General features: G+C 35.7%; 1 protein-coding gene across 2 annotated transcripts in view; it reads right to left on the bottom strand.

Annotated features, from left to right (window-relative positions):
* LOC103987359 (serine/threonine-protein kinase ATM) overlaps positions 1 to 20,459 on the bottom strand; it is a 61,973-nt gene that overhangs the window by 11,237 nt on the left and 30,277 nt on the right. For both annotated transcript variants that reach the window (XM_065156035.1, XM_009405643.3), the window contains 30 exons: positions 17,531 to 17,652; positions 17,368 to 17,437; positions 17,169 to 17,296; positions 15,595 to 15,736; positions 15,364 to 15,504; positions 15,124 to 15,222; positions 14,995 to 15,041; positions 14,704 to 14,899; positions 14,376 to 14,597; positions 13,275 to 13,346; positions 13,056 to 13,125; positions 12,309 to 12,423; positions 12,070 to 12,193; positions 11,874 to 12,002; positions 11,629 to 11,727; positions 8,716 to 8,763; positions 8,123 to 8,227; positions 7,936 to 8,022; positions 6,640 to 6,927; positions 6,391 to 6,506; positions 5,402 to 5,468; positions 5,241 to 5,315; positions 5,045 to 5,164; positions 4,653 to 4,817; positions 4,470 to 4,571; positions 2,864 to 3,015; positions 2,580 to 2,781; positions 2,461 to 2,508; positions 2,172 to 2,255; positions 613 to 696 (listed from right to left, as the gene is read on the bottom strand). In XM_065156035.1, the coding sequence (XP_065012107.1) occupies positions 613 to 696; positions 2,172 to 2,255; positions 2,461 to 2,508; positions 2,580 to 2,781; positions 2,864 to 3,015; positions 4,470 to 4,571; positions 4,653 to 4,817; positions 5,045 to 5,164; positions 5,241 to 5,315; positions 5,402 to 5,468; positions 6,391 to 6,506; positions 6,640 to 6,927; positions 7,936 to 8,022; positions 8,123 to 8,227; positions 8,716 to 8,763; positions 11,629 to 11,727; positions 11,874 to 12,002; positions 12,070 to 12,193; positions 12,309 to 12,423; positions 13,056 to 13,125; positions 13,275 to 13,346; positions 14,376 to 14,597; positions 14,704 to 14,899; positions 14,995 to 15,041; positions 15,124 to 15,222; positions 15,364 to 15,504; positions 15,595 to 15,736; positions 17,169 to 17,296; positions 17,368 to 17,437; positions 17,531 to 17,652 (3,519 nt within the window). The remainder of the gene's footprint in view (positions 1 to 612; positions 697 to 2,171; positions 2,256 to 2,460; positions 2,509 to 2,579; positions 2,782 to 2,863; positions 3,016 to 4,469; positions 4,572 to 4,652; positions 4,818 to 5,044; positions 5,165 to 5,240; positions 5,316 to 5,401; positions 5,469 to 6,390; positions 6,507 to 6,639; positions 6,928 to 7,935; positions 8,023 to 8,122; positions 8,228 to 8,715; positions 8,764 to 11,628; positions 11,728 to 11,873; positions 12,003 to 12,069; positions 12,194 to 12,308; positions 12,424 to 13,055; positions 13,126 to 13,274; positions 13,347 to 14,375; positions 14,598 to 14,703; positions 14,900 to 14,994; positions 15,042 to 15,123; positions 15,223 to 15,363; positions 15,505 to 15,594; positions 15,737 to 17,168; positions 17,297 to 17,367; positions 17,438 to 17,530; positions 17,653 to 20,459) is intronic.

Genomic DNA, 20,459 nt, shown 5'->3' with positions numbered 1-20,459 from the left:
TCACTTAAAAGTTGATTATCTGGAGCTTCTATGAGGTCCTTAATTTGACTTAGGCCAAATTCCTGTGTAAGAGAATGAAAAGTCAGTAAAGCATGAATCTTTGTGTATAGTGATTAATCCAGAGAAACAAAAACAACTGAGGTCAGATTTTAGTTAACAGCACTTATTCACGAAATAGGTCTACAGGATAGTCTTCAGTCATCTAAATCTAGTTTTACTATTTGAGATTTGAGAAGTCAGAAAAGGAAGAAAATCAAAAGAAAGTGGCATCTATTTTGGGTTGATCCCATTTCCTTAGTTTGTCGCGCTATATGGAATGAGAAACAAAAGAGTTCGCCAAAGCCAAATCAAAGACAACCCATATTCTTAAACAAGCACCCTTTCAACAAATTTCTTTGCAGAACCAATCAGTCATCTGTAAAATCTCCTTCAGCTATCATTCATCAGTCAAAAACTCCTTAAGCACCTTCCTTTTCAGCCAAAAACCTATTTTCGAATTAAAAATCCCTGCAAAGATAAGTTTGTCCAATCCATTGTCTCTGATAACTACAAAAGCTTTAGATCCGAAGCTACTACTGCAAAAGCCACATAATGTCAATTATAAGTGCATACCACTTTCAGGTCATATTTTCCACCTATGAGAAGACAACGCTGATATCCTTTCAAAGCGAGGCCGAGGAAGTTGTCTCTGTCATCCTAGCAAGATGGAGAACAAGATAATTAAATCACATTTACACTAATGGGTCTATTATTACCAATAAGCATGAAATTGAGGCCACAAAAAGACATGATCTGATCTTCTCTAAAAGTGAAGAGACGCAAATTTTAATAAATAGTTGACCAAGAATGATAGCTTACTCTCAACCATGCATTGTCAACAAAATTAACTGTCCTACATGTTAGAATTACCATAACACAACCATGCATTGTCAACCAAGAACAAGAATTTCAATAAGCAAACCGTTCAGAAGTTTGACAAGATGCATCAAAGTTTATAACCATATTGGCAATGCCAAAAGTTTATACTTCCTCACCCAATGCCAAAAAAAGGAAATTCTTAATTTATTTCATTTTACAATTTGTTGCAATTGACACACCTGAGTTAGACAAGAACCAGCACCATGAATGCTAATGGCATGTGGAATGCCAGCAGTTAGATATTCGACCATCATAGAGGCATATCATGGCTGGTAATACATTTGTTTGTAAATGCCTTTTGTTTTTTCTGATGCAGTATACTTCTACATTTTCAACTTTACATACTTGTTAGTGCTTGGAAAATCATAATTTTAACACGAAGCAAGATGTGAATATTGACTTGGATTGGGAAAGTAACATTTATTAATTCATAATTTGGGCATCTATCATTTTGGTATCTCAATCAACATATGATACAATATCCAAGTCAAATTAGGAGTGCTTTTGTATACTCAATTCTGACAGAAAACATTTCTGAAAACCCAAACAGTAAGGTCGTACCCAGTGTCCAAGGCTCCTACCAATGCAGGTGTCTATGGAGGGTCAATGGATGCAGCATTACCGGAGTGATTGTTTCCATGACTCAACAATGATCTGTCTAAAGTCTAAACAATGTATTCAAAATTATTGACATTTGACCATATTAAATTACTTTGCGTAGGCAAAGTAATTTTTAGTGCATTATCTCATATTTCGCAAGTTATCCAAGTCAAAGACAAGAAGTAGCATGGTCAAAATCCCCAAAAGTAACCCAAGTTGTGAACCTAAGTGAAAGTTCAAAAGCACTACTGCAGCCTCCACTTCTACAATATAACTCAAGCTGAAATTCTCCAGAATGCTTCAATTTTTAGATATTGGTGTATACTTCTAGTTCCATAGCATAACACATATTCTTCATCTCACAAATCATTATGTATTTAAGGTCATCTAGTTTAGTTGTCTATCTTGTTAACCAACCCAATTTTTCATATATTTAAAAATTCAATAAAAAATAACCAACGATTGTGAAGTAAAGAATATACCAGAAATAATTAAAACAAAAAAAAAAGCATAGATGAGTAACCTCAATGTGAAGAAATTTCTCCTTACAGCATTTATTCAAGCTACCAAATGCACTGTACTCTTTTTAGGTATTAATAAGATAAAAAAACAATCTTATATGAAGTAACATAGCAACAGAATTAGTAACATACATGCAATTTTTCAGCCTCTTCCCTATCCATAGTAAGTTGTTTTTGCAACTCTTGTATTTTGGCTGAGTAATCTGTTTTTTCGCCCTATATAAAACGACAAGAATACAATGAAATAAACATTCACAAAGAATAGGACAATTTCAGATTTACCTATCCTACAGATAACCATCTCATTTAAAGATCAAATAGAATAATGAGGACATTTAGTATGAGGAACATATAAAAAAAAAAGCAACATTAGTTAGTAGGCATGCTAAATGGATTACTCAGCTAATACTAGTATACTTACTTTTGAGGATCTTTTTAATCTTTTGATAAGTGCATCCAACTCTCTTGTCTGCATAAATTGCTTAATTTGTCAAAAACAAATCTGATACTGAAAAATATAATGTTGTTTGGGGCAAATACCTTGTGTTCCCTCAATCGCAAAGCTGCTTGCCATTCACTAGAGGCTAGTCTTTCTTCATAGCTCTGAAACAGACTATCTGTATAGTGTGCTAGATGGTAGTATGTCTGACATTGTTTAGATATATATTTTTCATCTGTGTCCTTGCTTAACTCTGTTAGTTCCACCGAATGTTTCAGGTACTGCTCCAAAATAATTCTAGAACTGCATGATAGTCAATGTCATAATAACTCTAGGGCTAAAGAGTAGAGAATGATTACTTAAAGTACATAAAACTGAATATTACTTGCTAGACCGAGTTTCAGCCAACCACTTCCCAACCAATCGATACACATTGGACATTTCTTCTCCCATTGAGTGGTTTTGTAGAATATATCTTGCGAGATTGATAGCCATATCATGCCGACCTTGAGCTTTTAAAAGTTTTGCTTCTTCAAGCTACCATAGTAGTATTAAAAAAGTAACTTTTAACATATAATTTTGAAAACATCCAAATGTAGACATATAAAATGGAGTTAAAACATCAATATGACAAGACAAATGAAGGTCAGCTCAAAGACCAAATTATCAGGTACTGTGCCATCATTATTAAATCAGTATGGCATAAATCATATCAACCTTCGAACCCCACTAACAATGGCATAATCAGCCAGAAGACCATGGCCACCAACATAAAATGGTTATCCTATGAGGAAGTTTATTAAACATTGACTTAGCTATATGCTACAGAAATCCACCCTAATAAAACTGGATGTTTACCCTAGTTGATCAACCGGAGAACTAATGGATCAGGAAATCAATCACACAGACCTCATTTACACACTTAGCATTAGAATACAGGAATGTAGGAAAAAAAGTACACAATACTTGTTCCAGTTGCCATCAATATGGTCAAAACCTCAGGAAAAAATAGGGAAGAACACAGGTATGTAGGAAAAATAGTCATTGGGCATGTTAGCAGAGACAATCTCAGTTCAATCAGGTTGAGATTCAATCAAATGGGACAAATAAAAAAGAGGAAATCATGCAATGTGCACGTTCCTAAAGAAACCTCAGGTTACTAAAGAAACCTCAGGGGAAAAAGAGGACACAGAGAAAAAGTAACAGTTAAAATATAAAGCATGAGTTGGATATAAGTCACTGCAAGATCAAAAGTGTAAAAGACATGGTGCTGAACATGTAGATTAGCACAGGATCTGAAGTATATGAAAACAGATCAATGGTCAACTTTACATATAAAGATCGTAAAGCACCACAATGAACAACCATAATGAACAAAGTAAACATTCAAATGTCCACAAGACCTATGACACAACGAGAATGTGACAGGGTGCAATGCAGATAGGTATTTCACTATAGAAATGATGAAGTTCTTAGACGAACTATATTGAATACCAACTGAATGAGAATATAAATTAGATAAGATTGACAGTGCATAAATAACAAGATAACAGGAGAGAAGACAATTAAAAAAATACAGCAAAATGGTCCTTAGTGAAAATAATTGGCTGTTGCATTCAAAATATTATGATGCACTACAAAACAAGGTATACAATTTCGAATAATACCGCTCATACCTGACAGTATGCACCGCTCCGCCAATTGACCGGTACACAGATCGCCCATTACTGGACGGTATATATATATATATATATATATATATATATATATATATATATATATAATTTTTTTTAAAGCGACGTGGCGTTGCCTTGGCGACGTCACCCCGTGCGGGAGAAGGATATATATATGTTATACCGAGCGATATACCGAACGGTATACCGCTCGATATACAGTATCGTACCGTACTGAGCGAATATCAAAACGCTGGTACGGTATAATATTTCAAACCTTGCTACAAACTACAGTTTTTTTTAAAAAAAATTGTGTACCCTTCCATGGAAATAAATTTGTGATATTGGCTTTTGTTTCATCTGACAACAGAGTTGCTTGAGCTCATGCAAAGAAGCAGCAGCTAGGGAGAACCTGGAACCCTGGAAACAAAAATTGAATGCTACATAATACAAGACCAGTATTTAAATGGCCAAGAAATTGGATGTAAATGAAATGGTAACCTTACGAAAAGTGGAAGCAGATTCCAGCAAATGTTCTATTGCACATTCTGTGCAATCTAAAATGTGAAGCAGAACACGCCTAAAAGAAATGAAAGGTTCGAACAAATTTAGATGTAGCTGTGTATGTCTGAGGATAACACTCCATTCAGCATTAAGCCAGCCCAGCTACATCAGAGAATCCAACCATCAGTTTCTAAGCCAGAGAAAAAGAACCATATCTACCTAAACGTTATGACATTTAAGTAAGTCAAAAAATTCAGACTGATAACCAAAATTGTAAATAATTGAATATTTTATTGATGTCAATCAATTGTCATGAACTCAAGTTATTTTTGAAGAAAGTTGCAAGCAAAGCTGGCAGCAGACATAGCGATGAATCAGAGAACAAAAACCTGGTCTTTTTCAGGAGTAATAGGTGCACATGCTATATCAGTGATCTTTGGGTAAAATGTTGATACTTGATTGGATGACATCCAACGAATATCCCAGGCCACACCAAGATGGTCCAATATCTGCCATTGGAGACAACTGTTCAAGTTTGATGGTTGTATAAATGCGAGAAAAAAATATTATGTAATAATCTAGGACCTGAAGTTTCACTATTGTTGAATGGATATATTCAGTACTTTCCCTGCTTGCACTTGCGATAGACAGCACAAGCTCCTAAGACATGAATTAAAAGTTTGTTTAGCATCTTGAAGAATTCACAGAACACTGGCAGATAAATATGACAAGTTTAGCTTTAGTACCTTCTTTGAATCTATAAGTTTTCCATGGAACTCGCTGGCATTGCCCTCGTACAAGGCTCTTAAGCAACTATTGAACGAATAATAGAATCTAGTATTAGGTATTGAAGAGAACAAAATGCTGACATTCATCGAAGTGCTAAGCAATTAGATTTAAAACAGAGGTTTTAAAAATACCAATTCAATACCAATTCTAATAACTTACTGGACTAGTATGATCTTGGTATACCGACCCATACAGCATAGGTTTATTGAATAAAATAATAAAAATATCAACAAATGTACTTATACACATTTCAATACCAATCCTTGGTTGTAATGTTTTATTATATATTGTACGATCAGTATTTAAAACTTTGCTTGGAACAAACAAATACAAAAGACATTACAGAAAACCATGAAAAATGACCTTAAGACCCTATAAATGACTTTTTAGTCATAATGTCCAATGTAACAATCTACAGGAAGAGTATTGGCGTCACAATAAGGTTGTTCTTTTGCAACTTGAGTGACTAAGATTTGTCGCAGACACATTCCTTCTTGAGGGGTAAGGCCATGTATATTGAGCCTCACCAAACCATATAATGGGGAAGTGTTGTGCACTAGGCCACCTGTCTTTATGATCAACAGATAATCTCTTTTACAAACAGATCACAAGTAACTTGAGTTGCCACAATGCAAGTGCAAGCTAAGATTCAGTTGAGCAAAAAAATCAATATAATAAAAAAAATTACACCAACAAAGACTTGAGTATCATCCATGCTGCATGCATTGCTGTTTAAAATGTGTTTTTTTTATCTTAATCTTGTGATTGGATTTGCAAAGAATTTTAATAAATTTTGCTTGTGAATGCCCAGTTTCAGATATCATCTGCCTAGTCACATCAAGAAGGAAAGAAAATATTATAATCCTAAAATTAAGGTAAATTTAGTTGCATTTGAAGAAAATATAACTTGTGTGGTTAAGCATATGAAGACTTCAAAAGTTAGCACCTATGCAAGTTCTCATTGAATTGACCACTACTTGCAAATTGTGTAGAATATGGAGGACTTGCATCTCCGCTGACAAATGAGAAGTCCCAATTTCCAGACCTCCAAGCGGCTTCATACTGCAGAGCTCAAAAGAAGTATCATTAGAAAAAAAAAATAAAACATCATAAAATACAAGGCCATGAGCTGACATTTGATGAAACAGTACATAAAGGAAGAAAGATTAGATACTGATTCTGTAGTCTTGTCAACCTGCATATCAGCAAATTCAGTATCATGTTGCAAGCAGCCATTGGAAATAGTCAATCCTTGGCAATATACGTCCAATACATGAGTGCAACCAGTTTTCTGCAATGATCTCATCAAACCTTTGTATGATTTCCAACAACTCCTTCCTTCAGTGGCATGAGAAGAACTGAGTGTGTCATCTACAGAATGCTTTCCTGGGCCAATTGAAGCTGATCTTACAAGCAAGTCATAATACTCCAGAGCTTTACTCCAGTTTCCCTCATGCTCGAATGTAATTATCTGTGATGTCAGCTGCAGCAAAAGAAAGTAAGAGCAGCATTGGAACAGAAGAAAGCACGAGACGCCACTTATCAAACATTTTTTTCCTCGACAGCTGTCAATGAAGTTACAACTCACAGTTTGACTAAAGAATAGTACGTTGCCACAAGGTTATAGTATTTGTTTGGATAAGAAACAAACAACTATTTGGCCAAAGCAAAACCAAGGAGTAATCCGGAGAAATACGCAATCCCACAGGTTGAAACAAGGAGAAATATGGAGCCTCAACACTAGAACAAGATAAAAGATAACTGAACTGACGTGAGCATTTTCAAGAAATTTACTTGGATCTCGAACTTATGCAATGTCACATGACTGCCTTATAGCAAATCTGATTCCTAATATTCAAACTGATGAATCCTAAAATTTAGATTCATGATCTCATCTGTCCTAAATAAAATGAGAAACATAGCACCGCTTCATCTTAATAGATCCAACAGATAGAGCTCAAAACCTTAAATAGCAGTTGAATGCAAATAAAATGAGAAAAAGTTCGTTTTAATAACTTTCCGAATCTTTTTCCAGATATAGACTTCAACAAGTGTTTTTTGTTTTACAAAAGATATGTGTATACATGCATATATATATACACATATACATACACACACCTGCTACCCTTAATCCTGAAAAGCTTGCTTTTTCCTTGAATCTCCTCGAGAATGAAAATATATCAGCACTAGCATCAGTTTATGACTAGCCCATGCCCATGGTAAACATCACAACTTTTGGCCTTATTTAACAACAGGGCTCCAAGTTTCATGGTATCATCTGGAGAAAGATTTTGAACACCAATGTGCAAGAAATGTACGATACTGACGCATCACAGAAATTTCGATACAGACTTACCAATTCATCTTCACCAATGACAACTGTTTCATAATCACTGATGGACGGAGGGGAGAGAGAGATAGATAGACATAAAGAGATATCCTACTAACAGGATATGAAACATACATGACTCACTTTAGCATGAATACTGACCTGATTTGATTGGATGATTCCATATATACTATCAGGCTCATTAATCTGTGTGTATGCAGCCATAAGTAGGTCGATATGTGAAGGCAACTGCAAACGCATACAAAAAGAAAATTCACCATGACATGAATTTCAATAGGGATAAAAGGAACATCCTATGAAATTAAGAACTTCTACAGTAAAAACTAACCAATTCTAGTTGTGAGAAATCAGGACATCCTAATTGAAGACCATTAAAGTGTTCTTCACACCAATGCTCGACATACATAACTGCCGTGAAGTATGATCCACAACGCTGCAAAATGGAAAAAGGGAAGTAAGTTATATAAAGCAGAATACCTGATAATTTGAAAAAGCAAAAGCAAATTTTACAAAACAACAGACATAAATAAGCCCATGGAGATTGTGGCTTGTTATTATTGCAACTCTGATAAGTCTATCTATTTAAATATAATCACCAAAAATTAAGCATCCTCAGCCAATATCAGATAGCACTAAAAGGGTTTGAAGTAGCAACATTACAGGTGGGTGATGTGGGTTTATACACAGACATATACATGTAAATGCATGCATGTGTATGCAGATAAATATGTATATGCATATGACCTAACCAATCATAAGTTGTTATCCCCTATCCTCAATTTGAGCTTACACTAATGTCATGAATATGTGTGTCTGTACAAACTTCACTTATTAAACAAACTTTTGGGCTTTTGCTTTTAAATCTTCTGCTTATTGTGCAAGCCTTATACATGCATAACAGGAGTAAAAAGAGATACTTACAATTGCTGCTTTAGCAACCATAAGATAGTCGATTGAAAGCCAGTACACCTACACAATTTACTTGTTAGCATGGATAATATAAGATGAGAAAACAATTGGTATCATGAAAAGCATAGGATGAGAAAAAATGACAAAAATGATAATAAGCTAGGTTGACATAATGTGAATATCAACATTTGTGCAAAGGATTTAACTATTGATTCATAGTGTACTGAAAGTTATTATTATGCCAGTGTGGCACAGAGGTAAGCTCGTGTAATGACTAGTTGGCTTGTGCTGCATGCTTAACTGACATTAGTCTGGATGAAAGGCCAGAATTTAACACTTGAAATGCCACATGCAAACAATGCTTGATATTGATACTACAGCATGGTTCACTACATCCTAGCACATGATAAGTTGACTTGGTAATTCAGCTAATGAAAGAGTGGGAACAAGAAATTGAAGTATGAGATTTAGCATAGAGCCCCTTACATCGTTCAGAATAACAAATTTATACTTCTTTATTCATATTACTTGTACTAGTTTCCAATTCCAAATATAGTGCACCTTAAGCACCTACAGTCGTGTTTAACTTATAAGCGACAACAAGTAGGAATATGTGAAGAACATTAAACTACACTATTAAGGTACAAGCAGGAAAGACTACAGTTGAAGCAATGTGGTTATAGCACCAGTCTACAAAAGCAATCAATATATGCCAAAGCAACCTCATCATTATCATGATCATCGAGTAGTTAAAATGGCAGTTTCCACATGAAGATCAGTAATCAACAGACTGAGCAGCAAGTATAGAGTATTTTTGGTTCTCTAATTTGTTTGCAAATTTGCATCTAAATCCTTGCAAGGATAACAATCACATAATGCATGAAAGATAATGCATAAAAAGTCATGATCATAGGGCTTGCAATTCAACAATGATGAGCATCTTTCTCAAAATGGAGGAAGATTAGGAATATAAATAGAATCACTTGAATTTTCACCAAAACCGGTTCAAATTGGCCGATATTTATGAATTTGGGCATGAACCAAGATGTGGACCACCTCCCATTTGGGGTTCGTATCCGGTCTATACTGCACTTAGGGTTTCTCATGCATGGCTGACGCACCAAATTGGCCAGTATTAATCAGTTCAGACATGAATCAAAATGCGAGCAACCTACTTCTGGGGGTTCGATCTGGTTTTATATATATATATATATATATATATATATATATATAGAGAGAGAGAGAGAGAGAGAGAGATAAATTACAATACGTTTAGGTTTTCTCATGCGTCGCATATGCAAGACTCAGAAGCAGCTACCACCAACTGCTGGACCAATACCTCTCCTCTCTCTCTCACTCTCTCCTTACTGCACACCAGCAGGAAATTGCATACTGGCATGCCATGAACCTAACTGGTCTGACCAAGAAGTGTTACAAGCCCAATACCTGAAACTGCATTCCAAGTTGCTACCATGCAAGCTTCAGCATGAGCAAGAAAAGCTTAGGAGAAAGCAGCAGCTTACAAGCAAGGTTTGTAATACTGCCCGTTCCAGTTCTATATAGTCAGTATTTACAGGTCCGACAACCTGCTGCATGTGGACCAGGGTAAAGATAGTATGCCTAGTACAAGAGTTGTACCATCCGGTACAGGACCTATACTGCCCAGTATGGGCTGGTACAGGACAAGGACAAGACAGTTCCTTGATGTAGAGCAATACCAAGCATTTAAATACAGGTTTGATATTGGTTTTAGTAACCTTTCAGACCGGCATGTTACCAATACGTTAGGCAGTGTATCAACCTAAAGATAACAAAAAAATAAATATGAATGAAATATGTACCAGTTACAAGCTAAAAAATTCAATACTTGTGCTTGGTCAGTCGATCGATGCCAGCATTTGACCGAACCAATGATGATTGGAAGCTATAGAAGACTGAAGTTCAAAACCCAAAAAAAAAATCCTTACATCTTAGTTCAATAAGTTTACAATCCTTTCAAATACTTCAATTTTCCCAAGAAAAACAATTAGATATTTCACTAAACAATTTTCTTATCCATCAAGAAAATGTAAACCACTCGATGAACACCCTTGATGTTGCATTAAGACCAATTACACAAGTGTTTTACTTTTACAACACTTATCAATTTAGTACTGAACTACCTTGAGGAAAATATGAATAAAAAACTTGTAGGCCTTTATTTTCAAAGGCATCGTTTACTTTGTTACATGCTCATGTAATTAGCACAATGTTTGGTTCTCATACTTTTCATTTGTAAAACTCAATAAAATAAAATTGGAAGTCAAAGATGAGGCATAATCCACATTAAACCTCAACTATAGTTAAAGAGCAAATTCTCGAAGTCAATATGATCCTTCCAAATGCTTGAAGATCTTGGTAAGATCTCGCAAGTCATGACTTCAAATTCCCAAAGTCTAATTCTTAGAACACCCGATCGCTTTATGCACTAGGGCTTGCGACTTCCGAGCATCTTCTATATGTTGTCAACTGCCCTGCTGCCCTTGATCTTTGGTGCATCCCTCCCACCACCCCCCGCCCCCCTCTTTTTTTTCTTCCTTTTTCCCCACCCTCTCACTCTATCCCAACAAAGTGTGTCAATACATTGACCGACACAAGTCCAATATCCAAAGTTGAAAACCTTAAAAGTTAGATGCTATATTGATCTAAAATTTCTTCTATTACCTTCTACTGAAAGCATATTATTTCAACAAGACAATGAATTTAAAGAGTTGAAATATAATATGTCTATTTTAAACTAAAATATATATATTTAATAAATGGTATTCGAAGCATACATGTGGAAGAAATATTACATAACCAAAAACCAAATACAAATGCAACTAAATCTTTAATATATGGAAAAGGGAGTCAGCAAAAAGCATTTTTTTTCTAAAAATGGATCACCTTTTTCCATGAAGACATTGACAAAGAAACATTTGGAGAACCATATTTTGATATTTCTGATGTGCCACGGGTTTTTCCACCACTTGAGGGTCTGCCATGCTGTAAAATCATAAGAATCTTTAGTTGGTTTATCTTCTTATCTTAATTATATTAAAAAAGATAGAGGTATATATTAGTTTCATTTTAAGAGGGGTATCCTCTATCTTTTGCCCTAACAAAGTTCTTATATATCATTGCATCCATACCTTCACTGGAGTTGACAGAGAACCAGCTATTTCACTAACATAAACAGATCGAAGTTTATTTAATGCATCTAGCATAATTTGAATTGACTTAACCAATCCATTGGATTCACAAAAGATGTTCTCCTCAACCTGCAAAACAGAAGTATACTGTGAATACCCATATCAAGAAAACTTCCCAACAAAAAAAAATTCATACCTTTGCTGAGATTATATCACAAAGTAGAACATCTGAATGGACACTTCGCGCTAGGTTCACCAAGACATTTGGAAACAAAAGCTCGGCAATCTCATCTTTTAGTAACACTAAATTTTGGCACAATCTACAAATTGCAAGTAAAAGATATTTTATTAAAATTTTAAATAATAGTAAAAATTAGATAATGAACTTCATACAACATTAAAAAGATTATAATAATGAAGTCAACAAATACATACCTTAAAATTACATCATCACAATGATGAATGAATGAGTGCACCAGTGAGCAGACCCACATTTTGTAAGTTTTATTGTCCGTCCTCCACAAAGAAGAATCTTCCAATGAAACCATCTCTGTTGAACAGACCAAAAGAATGATTTATATGAGGATCTCATTAATCAATTATTGAAATGACACCACATTTAATACATCTAGATTTAGAACAAAGTATTTAATTAGACAGTGAACTTTATCATATGGTCTACCCAAGATATGAAATTAAAGTCATTTTTTTTAAGAAATAGAGACAATATAATTCTTGAAGAAATAGGGACATGAAGTCATCAAGGATATATTACTTGATGGTTTGCATTGCTAAGATCTGAAGAAGCCAAGTGGATGTTGATTAAACTAGCAAATAATTGCTACAAGTGAAACCACTACCTTTATAAAAATGATAGCTAAAATAAGAAAGGTCCGATGATTGCATTTGTGCACATGTGTTTCATAAACAACATCAAATTAAGCTATCAATTACTTAAAGCAGCATACAGTATCATTCTCAAACAAAAAGTCCATGAATATCATAAGTCCATGGAAGTATTCAAATATATCATATTGATGTATGGAGGTTAGAAATTATCAAGGGAAATTATACCGCTACTAGTGAAAGGTGATTTTAGTTTTCCATCAAATAAGGTTCTATAAAATCAATTTTCTAAATAAATAGGAGGCAAGTCAAATAAAAAAAAAACTCCCAAATTACCATGACAATTTTTTCCCAAATCTAAGAGTACCCTTTCTACAAGTTCGAGATTAACACCCTTAGAGTGAACCTGCACAAGAAAAATGAAAGGCATAAGCAAGCATTATAAAGAATACCAATTTGATCAAACAATTAAATGAATACGTATTAAGAATAATAAATTGATATCAAAGAGTTATAAGTAGACCAATATATTTGGGTTGTTAAAACTAGAATTACCGCAATTAGAGACTTCTCATAAGGATCAAGAGATAACAATGCAGTGTAGCCCTTTTCAGTTGAAAGAATACCCTGGTTGCACAGATAAAAATATAAACTTAGCTGACAATATCTTATAGCACGGTGGAAGAGGAATAATCACCTCATGGTGACAACAGTTGCTCAAACAGATGTCACACGAGATTTAATTTCAACTGAAGTATAAAGTAAATGCAATGGAAAAGAAAATAGGTTGGTATGAAATGCAAGAAGCTTCTTAACTAAAAATTGAAGGCTTACGTCATGTTCATAGCAATTGATAAATTCCATGCAAAAAATTTTCTGTTTTTCTCTCATTGACTATAATTTTAGTTATACCTTTTTTAAAAAAAAGTTGCTTAGTGATGTGAAAATTCCTCAAGTGAACACTATAGTGATTGGCTTAATTACAAAACCTCTGTGAAATTAATGCCATTGTTCCACGATAATTTATCAAAGAACAATTGAGGTTTCTAAGAGTATTCTGATCATAATTTGTTGACTGGATTCTAAGAATTTGTACATGGTTTAACCATTCAGTGGGAACAATATGGTACCAGTATCCCGTGTAGCACTCTAACATGTTACACTCTAGTTCACCAGAAAAGAACAAAAAAAGATATTGTATCAATCCATATTAACCTATATGATCCAATATCAATCCTGGTCAGACCACTAAATATTGACTGATACTTTTGATCCAACAGGCACTTGAAACATTGCATCAAGGCATCATATATCCGTTGGATTGGTACATGCCAACTAGCATCTCTCAGTCCGGCCAAGTAACAGTAAAGGAATGTATAGCTCAATGTAAATACATATCAGTTTATATTAATTTTTATTATTTTATTCAATGATATCAAGCTGTGCCAATTGGTATACCATCAGGTAAAGCAATACTGTACCAGTCTGACATGTTACTAGATCAATATTCAAATTCGCTATGCATACCATAAAGCAAAATAAGCTCTAAAATTGATGCAAATTACAGCAAAAATCAAGCATGCCAAAGCAACATAACAAAAAGATTATTGGACACATCAATGTCAGAAATTACTTATGAAAACTTCACAAGCTTACCCTCAATGTTCGTGAAGTTATGTCCACAGTCTCGACAGAATCATCTGCTAGAAATTTCTTCAACAATCTCAAAAGATAAACCAAAAACTCATCTGAGTCCTCCATATTGGAATATGACCTATTTGCCTTCAGGCAAACAAGGTTTGATGACAGAAAAGTATGATTTTGACTTGAACCATTTGGCAAATGGAAAACAACACGACAAGGATCACCTATTCCAGCCTGCATCCAAAATTAAATGATAAAAGAAAAACTTAACAGAAAATACACTAAAGACACAGATGACTTCGGAGAACCTTAAACGTGAAAGGTATAAATCATCACTAACCCGAGAAATGAAATCAGCAAGCAGTCCACTCATAGTGCTTGCCTCATTTGAGCTACACAAGTCAACAAGCGCCCAAACAGCACTGACAACATCTGGATTATCATTCCAGCAGGTTCTCTCACATAATTTTTCCATATCATTTGGCCTTTTCTCAATAATTTCACCAGCGAGCAACCTTTTATGCAGGTTTCGGAGACTAAAGCAACATATCACAAAACTTATAAATTTAGATACAATTTAAACTAGAATAGAAGGACACAGAAACAGTTTATCAGTAGTGAACGTCTGTACCTCCATAAAAGTAGGCCCTTTGGAAGGTAATAAGCTCTCTTTGCAAACTAGAAAAACATATAGATCATATAGAGTAAGCCAATATGACAATTAAAAGATGGAACAAGAATAATAAAGGAAAATAATTGCCTTCAAAAAATGATCCCTTGCAGAATATGTCTTGCAGAGGTCATTATGAAACAGCCGTATTTTCTTCAAGCAATCAACCTCAGGGAATGGTTCCAACTCCTACAAAGAAATGACATTTACAAGGTGGTTTCCAAATGAGTACATAATAATTTCTCAGGAACCGTATAAAATTAGACATTGATCTGACAAGAGCAATAAATACAAAATTCATGTGGAAAATAATAAAATTAATTTACATACTCTGATGTAGCCTAGAAGTAATGGGTCAGCATCAATAGTTAGCTCATGAAGTAAAGATATCACAGCTGGTGGAGGAGGAACTGCTTTTACATTCTGAGATTCAGAAGGAATGCAACAGGCTACCAATTTTGAAACCAAAAACTGCAAGAAAAAAAAATGAAAATGCTAAGAAGGCACAATTAAAGTGCTAAGAGGGCATTATTAAAAGAGAAATCTAAAGAAAATAACCACCTGAAGCTCTTCACCAAGCACATTGTACACATCTTTGGTTGGTTTAGCTTTAAATGCCTTCAGTAACGTGGAAAGGATAACACAACACTGTTCTTGCAGGGGTTGACTTCCAATTAACTGCCCAACAATATTGATAATATAGCTGAAAAAAAAGGCTAAAAATTGATCATCTCCAAAAGTCATAGCAGACGATGATATAACTCCAGAAAATAACAAGTGTATAAGTCCAAACACAAGCAATGAAACCAAACACACCTTAGTCAAAGCTTGAGGCTTCACAACTGACCCTAGATCTAACCTTTTCTCCTAAAGAACAATAAGCATGTCTTTTTCCAGGGACAATATGTACCTCTATTCATTTTCCATTTTGTATTTCATGCACAAATTTCAGAGCCAACATGTAGATTGGATATGCTAAAAACAAAAGGTACTATCCTAATAGGTAGGAAATTACGAACAATAACAAAGAATATCTAACCGGTTCAAAACCAACTGTTCAACTCCTCGGAATTGTAAAAATTAACAACAACTAATTTTCCCATGTAAAAATTGGGTTTGCAAAAATTGTATAGTATATTATGACACTAGATATAGATAGAGTATTGAAATACAAGTGAAATTTCATGGATAATTACATATTCCACGAACATGGCAGATATAAAGTTTTGAGCAGAACCAGTGTACACTTTAAAATGACCTCGAGACAGACCTACTTGAATGAGTTATAACTTACCAAGCAATCAGATATCATCAAAATTTTAGTGAGGCAGTTAGAACCAGCGTACACCATACAGAATATCTTAGTGCTAGGCTTCTCTATGATATCATAAGATCTGCCAAAAATCAACAGAATGAGCCACGGATTATCCACAAATTGGATAAAATCAAGTCATCCAAGAACCACATCCCAATACTAAATGTTGGTTCTTGATCCAACATCAACTGATATTGGCAGTAAACCAAGATTTTAAACCTTGCCTTATATATCATTGTCATGATGATGTATTAACATTCATATGTCTCACGACTGGAAATAAGTACAAAAGGACCATGCATTGAGTTGAAAACAATGTGCAAAACCCAGGACATCCCCGATTCCAAGCAAGTCCATAGGATTGACCAATGAAATACAAATTGTAGAAAATGTTGCACATAACAGGGAGTAAAACATATCCAAAGCATGTCATCACATTAACAAATGCAACAAGATGCAACATGTAGCTATATCAAAAAGATTTTTCTACAGATTTTCAATCCTATCTTCCTCAATCTGGACAATAACATTAAAAACCAAAAAGGACATGAACACATTTAAATAAATTAAAAAACATATTACAGAGAAAACTGATTCAACATTGGTACAAAAAAAAAACCAAAAGTTAACCGAAAGAAAAACACTGAAATATTAAAAAAATCATGATACCAATAAAATTTGAGGTACTATATTCTTAGTCAACATGCAAACATTATTAGGCACTGAAAATTTCTCTCTATTAGAACATAAAATAACAGAAGGATAAATGTCAAACGCAAGAGGCACTTAGATGTTGAAGATTGGAAATTAAAATACTTACTAGGAACTGCTAGGATTAGTAACCCTAGGCCCTATGATATGAGTAAGGACCTCAACTGCAGTTAATCGATGACAAATATGCCGAGAATGAACAGCAGCACTTATCTTGTAATGCATCTCCAATAAAAACTGCATAAAAGAAAAACAAATTATATCATACTTCAGAAAAAACACAAAAGCATATGTCAAAATAAAATTACCATGAAAATTCTATCGGCACGGAAAATGTTAATTTTGTCAATAATACCAACAGTAATGGGATGATCATCCCTGAAAATGACAAAGGGAAATTAAAATAACAAGCCTTATGAAGTAGACAAATGAAGGAAGAGTAAACAAAAGGAAAAGCCTAAATAATTATACATCTCCAGAAAACCATCAACAACTGTTTGCACTGCAAGAACCACAGTATCCTTTGTAAAGAATGGCAATTCTGGATCAACTGAGCAGGATGAAAGTGACAAAAGGAAGCTGACAATTGACACCTGAAAAAAGAAAAAAAAGGTACATAAACTTGATCAAATAAATTTGAATTAACTTTTTTTCTAAACTCTTGGAATAAGAAATTCCTGGGGTGAGAAGACATCTTTTGATTGAATGTACAATGCATAGACCAGCATTTGTAGTGATATGATATGTAATGCAATGTAATATAATATGTATGCAATGTAGTACAATATGTAATGCAATGCAATCAACTTAACCGACAAAAATCAGTAGATTTTGAAGTCCTTGTTCTACTTCTGGAGCTTTCAAATCAACTAGAATGCACTAAACCAGCCAGCTCTCATTGGGTTTGATGTAGGCCATCTTATGACCTAACATCAAAATGACCTTTTATGATAAAAGTATTTACATCAGGCACATCATATATTCTAAATAAAAATTAGGTGATACCACAAAGTATGCTTTCCCCAATTCCAGTTGAAAAGGACCTCCAACGGAGAACACTAGGAAAAATATTTGTAAAGTAAACTAACACTAAGAATAATGCACCAATGAAACAAGTCTATAAAAATAACTTCTAATCCTCAAACTGTTACTGTGCATTTCAGTTCCAATATCACAAGTGTTAAGGGAAGAAGTTGTTGATGTCCTAACCAACCCAACGTGGTCCGGGCCCGTATGCACGGGGTTGTCCAAGGTGCCTCCAAGGTGAAAACATTGAGCTCCCGAGATGTCGTCTGCACGAAGATTGAGGTCAGGAGAGATTACACGACCCGGTCCCTCCGACGCCTAAGTTAGTAACCCAAGGTATATGAGTGCTGCGAGCACTCAAAGAAGGTAAAAACCCACATTTCATTATCTTGAAGACAAGCCTTTATACCTCGTCGTAAAGGGGTAGAATATTCCATAAAATATTTTGCAGGAAGGTAGCCTCTAACCTTCTCCAACAGCCTCCCCTTAGCCTCTTGTCCACGTTGTCATGGTCAAAACTCTAAACGGGGTGTTTGATGTAATGCTAATATATATCCGTGTCTTTCGATTTTGTTTATGCTTTGCACAGCACGTAAAGGGTTGATAGTAGGCTTAGTAGCCCCATTTTCTTTGGTTTTGGTGGTCGCCTTAGGCTTGCAAACAAAGGTTGTATAATGTGGGCACTTGTGGGGATTTCGATCTGTAGTGGACCATTTTGGACCCTTTGTTGTCCAACCGTTCAGAGCTTGTGAAGTCTGTTTGTAATTTGCATTGGCTATGAAGTGTTTATTGAAATGATTGGTTTTGGATCCCGAAATTGTAGATTTTCATTCAGGGAAAAGGAGTCGCTCAGAGGAGCGGGCGTCCAAGATTGGCATTCAGAGGAATGGCCAACCCTTTGCGCAAGAGGCAACCACGAGGACAAGCAAGCTGGGAAGAATACATAGCGCACAAAAGTTGGGATGGTTGAGTTCGAGCTATGGCTCGACGTGGCAACCATACTTGATGGTGCTCGAGGCAAGCGAGGCGCTTGGTAAAGGATGAGACCATGCAAGGTGGAATGGGTTGTTCAGCGATCGAAAGAGTTGTGCAAAAGCTCACAGAGGTGAAGGGAATTGCTAACTCGAAGAATTCGGTATTCATACAAGGCTTGTATGCAGACGATGGAATGTTCATGGTCATCCCAAGGCAACCAAAACTTGGCACCATGCTGCATTGAAACTTTCTCTTCGGCATGAGAAGGATACTTCCGTAGGAGGCTGAAGTGTGTAGCGAGTTCAACATATTGTTAGGCCTTGAGGGGTGTAGCAAGAGTCATATTAGCGAAGAGTTCCAATCTAGCAAGTGCATTTGTGGGTACAGAACAATGCATAGTTTGTTCAACAAGGCGGAGTAATCAAAGGGGATGGTGGTCTCCGAAACTTCCAGTAGGAAGGATACAATGAGAGTTGTTCTAATGGGATAGATACCTTGGAGGGATAGGTCCCGAGTTCTCTACAAGGCGAGTCGATTCCTGGGTTCCTCATAATCCCGACGCCTCAGCTTTGCAACACCTCGATCTTCCAGCATCATGCTCTTCTGCTTTCGTAGGTCGGGATATCTTTCCTTTCTCCCACAAGCTCCTCCTGATCTCGTGGCTGTCGGACGGTCAAGGAGGTTGATGCTCTATCCTTGGATAGCCCGAGGGCGGAGGAAGTTCCGACGTCCCCCTCGTAAGGGGAGTCAGTTCCCATGAACTCGAAGGTTCTTCGGTGACCACACAACTACTGGATCACTCGCGGACCAGGTACTCCATCCTTGATTTGCAAATCCCTCGACCCAACATGCATTACGTCACAATAATTCGTGGCCTTATTTGATATCTTATAAGATAAGGGCTCCAGCGGATATCTCATATCTGAACCTCTACTCGTCACAACACCTACTATACGCGCGTGACCCTCTAGGCCCAATCTCGAGCTGGTCGTGAGTCATACCTGTCAGAACTCTTTCTAACTCAATGAATTATTCTTTATAAGAATTCACTCGACTCATTGACTGCGGACGTACTAGGCTACCACGCCGCAATCCCTAAACGATATAGGGGAATCCAATCCAGTGGACCTGTCTATCCTGAGTTACCGTATATCTATAGTCTCTCATCCATCTAATACCTTAAAGACCGTATACCGGGCATGATGCTGTCAGGCTCATATGGTTTCTACTCAAGTCTTGCTCTAATCGGATTCTCCCGAAAAACTTTTTCTCCCTCAATCCAAATGACCCTGGCCAGAGATTTATCTGAATAAGAACACATAGAATATTCCTCTCATGACACCGAGAGCGAATGATCCTCTATCGACACTCAATAGCCCTCGTAAAGTTGACTACCACT

Source organism: Musa acuminata, chromosome BXJ3-6 (genome assembly GCF_036884655.1).
Source record: "Musa acuminata AAA Group cultivar baxijiao chromosome BXJ3-6, Cavendish_Baxijiao_AAA, whole genome shotgun sequence".
NCBI classification, from domain to species: Eukaryota; Viridiplantae; Streptophyta; class Magnoliopsida; order Zingiberales; family Musaceae; genus Musa; species Musa acuminata.
Note: the sequence above shows the minus strand (reverse complement) of the source record. Positions and strands in the feature narration are given on the sequence as shown.